This window comes from Alosa sapidissima, chromosome 19 (genome assembly GCF_018492685.1).
Source record: "Alosa sapidissima isolate fAloSap1 chromosome 19, fAloSap1.pri, whole genome shotgun sequence".
Lineage (NCBI taxonomy): Eukaryota > Metazoa > Chordata > Actinopteri > Clupeiformes > Clupeidae > Alosa > Alosa sapidissima.
In genome coordinates this window covers 25802424-25812423 of record NC_055975.1, presented here as the reverse complement: position 1 = coordinate 25812423, position 10000 = coordinate 25802424, and the positions used below count along the sequence as shown (strand labels likewise).

General features: G+C 51.5%; 1 protein-coding gene across 6 annotated transcripts in view; it reads right to left on the bottom strand.

Moving 5' to 3' along the window:
- Positions 1-10000, bottom strand: part of kif26ba (kinesin family member 26Ba) — a 134988-nt gene that overhangs the window by 15797 nt on the left and 109191 nt on the right. For all 6 annotated transcript variants that reach the window (XM_042073332.1, XM_042073333.1, XM_042073335.1 and 3 more), the window contains one exon: positions 978-1240. In XM_042073332.1, coding sequence (XP_041929266.1) covers positions 978-1240 — 263 coding nt within the window. The remainder of the gene's footprint in view (positions 1-977; positions 1241-10000) is intronic.

Genomic DNA, 10000 nt, shown 5'->3' with positions numbered 1-10000 from the left:
CGGAGCATGACTCATCATGCTGGAGTTTACTTCTCAAAAAAAAGAAAGAAAAAAAAAAAAGAAAGACTTTGACGACAGCTAGCGCCCGGGAGGTCTGTGTTGTCTAAGTCTGCATTTAATGGATTAAGTTAAACCCAAATGATTATCACTGTGTGAGATGATGAGCGGTCTGGACCAATCGCGTACGGCGTAGAGACAAACTGGCAACGTGTCTGGGGCGGGAGATGGAGAGAGGCAGGAGACATTAGGACTCAGGGCTCCAGGGTATTATTTCAGGACCAGATTAAAGATGTTCGCGGGGATTACAGAGATATGGTTGTCTCCAGAAACTAATCCATTCAACATGTAACGCCAGTTAAATTCACAATGATGCCTTTATTCCACGATGCTCAAGCTCGGCTCCACATCCCTTTGCTGAAAAATTAGCGGAGGATAATCTCTAGATGAGTGTAAAGAAACTCAACCTAAAGGCAGAAAGTTTCTGACGACTTCATTAGACAACTTCAGCATAAACCACCATAAAAGAATTTTGTTCAAGCAAAGCCACAACTGTCTGAACAGATTTAATGATTTTCCATCAACAAATTGTCCTCGGGTAATTTGTAAACAATACTCTTAAAAGTAAGATGTATAATCAGATATAATAATAATAATAATAATAATAATAATAATGCATAAATAGTTTCATTCATTTCACAAATAAAAAAAAACATAATTATTCTGGAAAACCAGAGTTCAGGGTATACATGTAGCTGAATTCCAGAGATCCTAACATCCTCTCAAAATGTTTTACACAAACTTCTATCCATGGAGCCTACGGCCAAGAAAACATGAAGAAAACAAGCCGAAAGCCTGAGAGGAACCTAGTCCACACATCTGGTATACTCAGCATCAAAAGAACAAATGGTTGTCCAAACCAAAGTTCATTTGACCGTGGCTCCATGCTGCCGTTGAGTTGAGGTGCATCAGCGTCCTACCTGCATCCCACAGATGGGGTCCTCGCAGAGGTAGACCCCTGGAGACTGGCCGTCCTGGAGACTGCCCGTGGCCACCTCGGACAGCAGGTCCTTCAGGTTCTCGTCTTTGCCCCAGACCTCCACGGCGGACACGCGGACGGAGAAGCGTGCGCCCGTCTTCTCCTTGCGCTCGTTGATCAGCTTGAAGAGCCAGGAGATGGCACAGGGGACGATCCCCAGGCTCTGCGTCGAGTCGTCTCGCCCGATCATGGTGTAGGACTTCCCTGATTACACACACACACACACACACACACACACACACACAGAACGAATGGGTTTAATCAAACCGAACCAGGACCACAGCCAAGCTATCACGATGAGACAGGCTCCCACGAAGACTGCCAGCACACGTCCATGATCATAATCATAATCGGCGTGTGCGCGTGTGTTCCGCATGTTTGTTTTTTACGACGGGAGTGAGCTCATGGTGTGGTGTGTGCGCCTGATGTGAATGCTGGCTTTGTTTGCCGAGGTCTCAGAGAAGCGCAATCTCCTGTCACCACCTCAGGATTCACGGCCTTGTTTTGGACTCGCCGTGCCGCGTCTTGTCTCGGTAACGCAACAGGACCACCGCCCACGCCAGAGCCTGATGGAGGTCCCGTCCGCAGAACCCCCACTGACACTATGGCGTTCCGCTACAGTCAAAATAACTGACATGAACTGTTTTATTATTATTATTATTATTATTATTATTATTATTATTATTATTATTATTATTATTAGCCGAAGGAGGAATGTTTCATTATGTTTTAAAAATATCACAAGATCAGAGTTATTGCTTTGTCCATTTTCAAGATCATTTCGTATCTGATTCGTGTCTGACTTGGTAGTGACACACTTCATGGACTGCAAGCTTAACATCTGTGGAAAAGCACATTCCTGCACACCATGAGGTCATTTCTGAGTGGTTGTAACAAAACATATTCCTATGTGTAAAAAGCATATTCCTGCATGTAATAAGCATCTTCCTGCATGTATTAAAGTCTGCAACTTCCTGCATGTAATAAGCATCTTCCTGCATGTAATAAGCATATTCCTGCATGTAATAAGCATCTTCCTGCATGTAATAAGCATCTTCCTGCATGTAATAAGCATCTTCCTGCATGTAATAAGCATCTTCCTGCATGTATTAAACTAAGTTTGTTTCTCTGCCCTCCTCTCCTCCTCTGTCCTGTTTAATTGTATTCCTCCGCCTGGAAATCTCTCTCTCTTGCTCTGACACCTACCATATGGTTTTGTGGCCGGTCGGTTGGCTCCACACAAACAAAAACACACACACACACACACACAGGGACACACAAGGCGTTTAAAAGTCTGCTGACCCACGGAGCGGTTGCCGTGGCAGCGGCCATCAGGGAGAGGGCGTGTCCCTGAGCACAGCTCTGAACGCCACGGCAACCATGCTGCGAGAGACAGAGAAAGAAAGAGAGAAATAGAGAGAGAGAGAGAGAGAGAGAGAGAGGAAGAGAGCTCCTACTGCTGACAGCGGGGAAAGATGAAACATGCTGCTAAACAAAGCCATATGCCATAACCAACACTCACTCCACACAGACTCCACTTCAAACACTCAATGCCTCTGGTGTCCTCCCTTTGTGTGTGTGTGTGTGTGTGTGTGTGTGTGTGTGTGTGTGTGTGTGTGTGTGTGTGTGCAGTAAACTATTGCTTTTTGTCATGCATTTAAGTACAGGAAATGTTTGTATATAAACATATTGGTATGGATAGGGCACACTGTAGACCATTATCCGTGTGTGTGTGTGTGTGTGTGTGTGTCTGTGTGCCCATGCACACAAATATGACCCTACATTATGAATAACCATAACAGATGTGTGTGTGTATGCATACTGTATGTGTATATACTTGAACATGTGCAGACACTGTAGACTGTAATTCTGTGTATGAAATATACTGTAACAGATTTCTGTGTGTGTGTGTGTGTGTGTGTGTGTGCTGAGAGTGTTTACTAATACGTGATCTGCGTTGTGTTTTTAAGTGCGATGTAGGAGTGTGAAATATTGCCACTACAGAGCCACTCAGCCGTGTTTTCATGCATCTTCCTAATAGCACTTCTCAGCACCCCTGCACCAACGGCATCACTCATGAATGTGCAGACGACGTCCATAAACCAGCACAGTCAATAAAACAAAAGGAGCTAATTAATTTTGTTTTTAATAACTGTTGGTGACGGCTACATTTCAGCGGATGTTTCATTCATTAGCTAGGGGCTGTGGGGAAGGACTCTGCATTGACTGCAGCATCGACTGGGAAGAGACTTATCTCTGGATTCATGCATACAGTATTGTGTGTGTGTGTGTGTGTGTGTGTGTGTGTGTGTGTGTGTGTGTGTGTGTGTGTGTGTGTGCGTGTGTCCGTGTGTGTGTGTCTCTGGGCCACATGTTGGGTGTGTAATTGCAATGGTAGAAAGTACATGCAGCTGAAAACACCCAGCAGGTTATGAAAAATAATACTACAGAATAATAAGCAATAAAAAAAAACAAAAAAGCAATTAATTTTAAATGACTTGATACAGCGTGGGCTGCTTTTCTGCTGTGACTTGCTTTATTGTTGCTTCAGTAAGCCGGAATTCTTCTTCCATTTTTGCATTTCTATTTGTCTATGGGAGGAAACACGGAAGAAACCCAGATATTGTTTCCTTTCCATAATCCAGAGAAGGCACACAGTTTTCATAAAGCATTCAGGTGTATGTCTAACATGTCTTGCTTTGTGTGTGTGTGTATTTTTTATTTATTTTTTTTATTTTTTTTCACAGAAGATCATGCTTGACACAAGATTGGGTTTTCCAGACACATGTCCATCCACACAAATAAACAAAGACATTGCTGTATATTTGAATATCAAAGTGGTCAAGTATGCATGACCTTCGTTTGAACTGGCAGGTAGTCTGCTTACATGGTCTCCTTAGTGGTTGTAATGGATGCCTACAAGATGCGCACAATGGTTTGAGTGCTTTCTCATTAAGATGGGGTCCCATTGGAGTGGAGGTACAGTATTTTACTGTGATAGCCTGCCTTTAGTGTGATAACACCCTCAATCAGTCTCAAAGGCAGGTCAGTGTGGGCCATCTCTTGACCAATCTCCCCTCTGCTGTAGACAGGGACTTGTCATGAGCTCTCTCTCTGCCTGGTAACACGTGCTGATTGAAGTCTGATGACCTCCACCTGTTCCTGCTCTGCTCTGCCTCACCCTCGTTACCTACCAGCTGCACTGCATTCACCACTCATCATGCCCTCTATATAAAGCCTTGCTTTTCAGTCCACACTTGTCAGATCGTCTGCAACCAGCACCAGTTACCTGCCTGTTTATTGAAAACGCCTCTGACTCTTTGCCTGTGATCCCGGACCCGCTCGACTACTTCTGTGTTCTCCAGCCCCGGTAATCTTGACCTGCCTTCCGTCCCTCTTCTACGAATACCGCCTAGTCCTTGACTGAACTGCTGCTTCGTTTCAATTGCTGTTGTGTGTGTGTTTCCCCCAGGACTTCCCGGATCATCCAGCTCCTGCCATCGCTGTTCGGCTACTGGGGGAACACACACGCAGACTCTTGGAACTCCTGTACCCCCCCCGGAACCCCTGAAACCCCCAACCCTTAAATAAACTTTTGAACGTGACGCTTTTGTGGTCCTCGTCCTGTTTGGTGTCTGACAGTACGATCTGACCAAACATGGACCCAGCGCACGGTCGAACCAGCATGGAAACCGACGAACCAGAACCACCCACCGCCATGCAACGCCTGGAAGAGACAGAGAGAGAGGTAAACCGCAACACTGCTGACATTGCCTCCCTACTTCAAGCCGGCTTGAGCCAGCGTCAGCAGTTCCAGCAGCAACAGCAACAACTTGCAATGATCATTCAACTTCTCACCAACCTTTCTCCTCTGCCTGCTCCCACCGGCCCAGCCCCAGCCAGCCTGCTCACCGGCCCAGCACCCGAGTCTCCTGCCCAGTCCACTGCTACCGTGGCTGCCGGAGCCCCAGAACCCAGGATCGGCAATCCAGAGCGGTTCAGCGGCGACCCAACCCAGGTACGGGCGTTCCTGACGAGCTGCCGTGTCCAGTTTACCCTGCAACCCAGGACTTTTGCCACTGAAGGGGCGAGGGTCGGTTACGTGATCACTCACCTGACGGGCCGAGCTCGACTCTGGGGAACGGCGGAGTTCGAGCGCCAGACCCCAGCATGTGCAACCTTCAACCTATTCGCAGAGGAGATGCTCAAGGTATTCGATTTGGAATCCACAATAGCCGAGGCATCTCGGATCCTGATGAGTATTCGCCAAGGCAGAAGGACTGTTGCGGATTACTCCATCGACTTTCGAACCGTGGCAAGTCGGAGCTCCTGGAACATGGAAGCATTGGTGGATGCTTTCCTCCACAGCCTGGCGGACTACATAAAGGACGAGCTGGTTTCCCATGATCAACCCCCCACTCTTGATGAAGCCATTGCTCTGGCTGTCCGCATCGACCGCAGGATCCAGGCCCGCCGTCATGAGAGAGGGCGCCAGAGTCCATCCACCAGCACACGGAGTGTCCCAACTGCCCTTCTGTCCGCACCTGCCACACCATCTAGCCAGCCGGACCAGTCTGAACCGATGGAGATCGGCCGCACCTCCCTAACCCCTGCAGAGCGCCAGCGACGCATCACCTCCAACTTGTGCCTGTACTGTGGTGGTGATGGTCATCGAGTCGCCACCTGTCCAGCAAAAGCCGGAGCTCACCAGATGTAGGAGGAATCCGGATGAGCTCAATGAACATTCAGCCCTCCATCAGCCGTAAACCCCTCATCCAAGTCTGTCTTCACCTGTCTGATTCCACCCACACCCTGGCAGCCCTGGTGGACTCTGGCGCAGAAGCAAACATTATTGACACAGGACTTGCTCGTCAGCTGGGCTTGGAAAGCCATCGCTTGTCCACTCCTGTTCCAGCCCGGGCCCTGGACGGTCACGCAATTGGCACAGTTACCAGCATCACAGCCCCCATCTCAATGATGGTGTCAGGAAACCACCGAGAGACCATCCGCTTCCACCTGCTCAGCTCTCCAGGCCAACCCCTAATCCTGGGCTACCCTTGGCTCCGTCTCCACAATCCTCACCTCGATTGGGCCTCCGGAACTGTGAAAGAGTGGGGAAATGCCTGCCACCTGACCTGTTTGCGTGCTGCCTCGCTGCCCCCCGGCTCAGTACCCCCCAGCATTGCCCACGACATTTCTAATGTCCCTGAATGTTACCATGGCCTCCGAGAGGTGTTCAACAAGACCAAAGCCACATCTCTGCCCCCACACCGTCCGTACGACTGTGCCATTGATCTCCTCCCTGGGACTGCTCCACCCAAAGGTCACCTCTACTCACTATCCCCTCCTGAAAGAAAAACTATGGAGGATTACATCAGGGACTCCCTGGCAGCTGGACTCATCCGCCCGTCTTCCTCTCCTGCTGGTGCCGGGTTCTTCTTTGTGGGAAAGAAAGATGGTTCTCTTCGCCCCTGCATTGATTATCGAGGTCTGAATGATGTCACAGTGAAGAACCGGTACCCTCTGCCTTTACTCACCTCTGCTTTTGAATTGCTCCAGGGATCCACTATTTTCACCAAACTGGACCTTAGAAATGCTTACCACCTAGTGCGAGTAAGGGAGGGTGACGAGTGGAAGACAGCATTCAACACCCACACCGGCCATTATGAGTACCTGGTAATGCCATTTGGCCTCACCAACGCCCCAGCGGTATTCCAGGCGCTGGTGAATGATGTGCTGCGGGACATGCTGAATAAATTCGTCTTCGTGTACCTGGACGACATCTTAATTTTCTCCAGAACTCTGTCCGAACACACCCGTCATGTCCAGCTGGTTCTTCGACGGCTCCTGGAGAACTCTCTCTATGTCAAGGCGGAGAAATGCGAGTTCCATGCTCAGACTGTGTCATTCCTGGGATACATCGTCGCTGAAGGCAATATCCAGATGGACCCCGCAAAGGTCTCGGCAGTTACCTCCTGGCCAGTTCCGGGGAATAGGAAGAAGCTGCAGCAATTCCTCGGTTTTGCCAATTTCTACCGGAAATTCATCCGGAACTACAGCTCCGTCGCCGCTCCCCTCACAGCTCTGACCAGCATCAAACACCCCTTTTTCTGGACCCCAGAGGCCAACACAGCCTTTCATACCCTCAAGGCCCGGTTCACCACTGCCCCCATCCTCCAGATGCCGGATTCAGACCGGCAGTTCGTTGTCGAGGTGGATGCCTCAGACGTGGGAGTCGGGGCCATACTCTCTCAACGGGCAGAGGAGGACAACAAGTTGCACCCCTGTGCATTTTTCTCTCGCCGGCTTTCACCTGCAGAGCGCAATTATGATGTTGGAAACCGTGAGCTGTTGGCTGTCAAGCTTGCCCTGGAGGAGTGGCGTCACTGGCTGGAGGGGTCCACAGTTCCGTTCCTGGTCTGGACCGATCACAAAAACCTCGAATACATCCGCAATGCCAAACGTCTTAACCCCAGACAGTCCCGCTGGGCCTTGTTTTTCACCAGATTCAACTTCACCCTGTCATACCGCCCAGGTTCTCGGAACACCAAGCCGGACGCTCTCTCCCGTCAGTTTCATAAGGATGACGCCCCTTCCCAGGAACCTGCATCAATTCTGCCCGATCCCTGCGTCGTAGCTGCCCTGACCTGGGATATCGAGGAGGAAATTCAAGAGGCCCTCCGTGACCATCCCAGTCCCAGTGCATGCCCAGACGGTCGTCTCTTCGTCCCAGATAATTTGAGGTCCCGGGTCATACAGTGGGGACACAACTCCCGCCTTGCCTGCCACCCGGGCTCCGCCCGCACCTGCCATCTCCTTGCCCAGCGCTTTTGGTGGTCGTCTTTGAGAAGGGATGTCCGAGAATTCGTCCGTGCCTGCCCCACCTGCAATCAGAACAAGTCCTCCACTCGGCCCCCCGCTGGTTTACTCCAGCCCTTGCCTGTGCCCACACGACCCTGGTCCCACGTCTCCTTGGACTTTGTAACTGGCCTCCCACCATCAGGTGGGATGACTGTCATTCTCACTGTGGTTGACCGGTTTAGCAAGATGGCACACTTCATTCCCCTCCCTAAACTGCCATCTGCCAGAGAGACTGCCCAGGCTGTTCTTGATCATGTCTTCCGTCTACACGGGCTGCCCAGGGATGTTGTCTCTGACCGAGGCCCGCAATTTACCTCTACATTCTGGAAGGAGTTCTGCCGTCTTCTAGGGGCCACAGTGAGTCTCACCTCTGGGTTCCACCCCCAGTCCAATGGTCAATCCGAGCGGGCAAACCAGGAGCTGGAGAAGGCGCTGCGGTGCATGGTTTCTCGCAAACCCCAGGCTTGGGCACAACAACTGATGTGGATAGAGTATGCTCACAACTCCCTCACCTGCTCTGCCACTGGTATGTCACCTTTCCAGTGTGTGTATGGCTACCAGCCCCCCCTGTTCCCCAGCCAGGAAGGAGATGTGTCCTGCCCGTCTGCCCTCGCCTATGCCCGCCGTTGCCGTCGTACCTGGTCACAAGCTCGTGCCACGCTACTCAAGTCAGCTGTCAGCTATGCCACTGGGGCTAACCGCCGAAGATCGCCGGCACCCGCCTACCGTGTTGGCCAGAAGGTGTGGCTGTCAGCCAAGGATCTCCCACTGCGGGTGGAATCGCGTAAACTGGCACCTCGATTCCTCGGCCCGTTCCCTATCCAGAGGGTCATCAGCCCAACCGCAGTCCGGCTCCAGTTGCCAACCTCCATGAGGGTGCACCCTACTTTCCATGTTTCGAAAGTCAAGCCGACGCATGAAAGCCCGCTGGTCCCCGTGCCGCTTCCTCCTCCTCCTCCTCGCCTCGTTGACGGTGGGCTGGTGTACACCGTTCGACGCCTGCTTCGGTCCAGACGGCGAGGTAGGGGCCTCCAGTATCTCGTCGACTGGGAGGGCTATGGACCTGAGGAGAGAACCTGGGTGCCAGCCAGTCGGATTGTGGACCGGACACTCATCGCCGACTTCCACCGTCTGCATCCTGATCAACCTGCAATCCGTAGGGGCCGCCCCAGAGGGGTCCCTAACCGTCCTGCCCGCCCGGCTTCCTGTCATGTGCCTGACCCTGACCCTGTCTCGGTACCTGTCCCGTCTTCTGTCCACGACCCTCCAGCTCCCTCCGAGGATGAGGATGTTCACTCGGACCGCTCGGAGGAATTCTAGCCCTCCACCGGCTCCCCTCCGCCCTCCCGACGTGGTGTCACTCTTGGGGACTTCTGGGGCCGTCCCTTAGGGGGGGGGTTCTGTCATGAGCTCTCTCTCTGCCTGGTAACACGTGCTGATTGAAGTCTGATGACCTCCACCTGTTCCTGCTCTGCTCTGCCTCACCCTCGTTACCTACCAGCTGCACTGCATTCACCACTCATCATGCCCTCTATATAAAGCCTTGCTTTTCAGTCCACACTTGTCAGATCGTCTGCAACCAGCACCAGTTACCTGCCTGTTTATTGAAAACGCCTCTGACTCTTTGCCTGTGATCCCGGACCCGCTCGACTACTTCTGTGTTCTCCAGCCCCGGTAATCTTGACCTGCCTTCCGTCCCTCTTCTACGAATACCGCCTAGTCCTTGACTGAACTGCTGCTTCGTTTCAATTGCTGTTGTGTGTGTGTTTCCCCCAGGACTTCCCGGATCATCCAGCTCCTGCCATCGCTGTTCGGCTACTGGGGGAACACACACGCAGACTCTTGGAACTCCTGTACCCCCCCCGGAACCCCTGAAACCCCCAACCCTTAAATAAACTTTTGAACGTGACGCTTTTGTGGTCCTCGTCCTGTTTGGTGTCTGACAGGACTTGGAGTAGTACCTCCCGGAACCATTGAGCCCTCCTCACGTTAATTAAGCCTGGCCAGGGCCGACCAGAGAAGATGGATGCTCTCTCATGGCCGTGCAGGCTAAGAGTGAGACGGCGCGGGGTAATTCAATCAAATAGCTTATGGATGACGTGA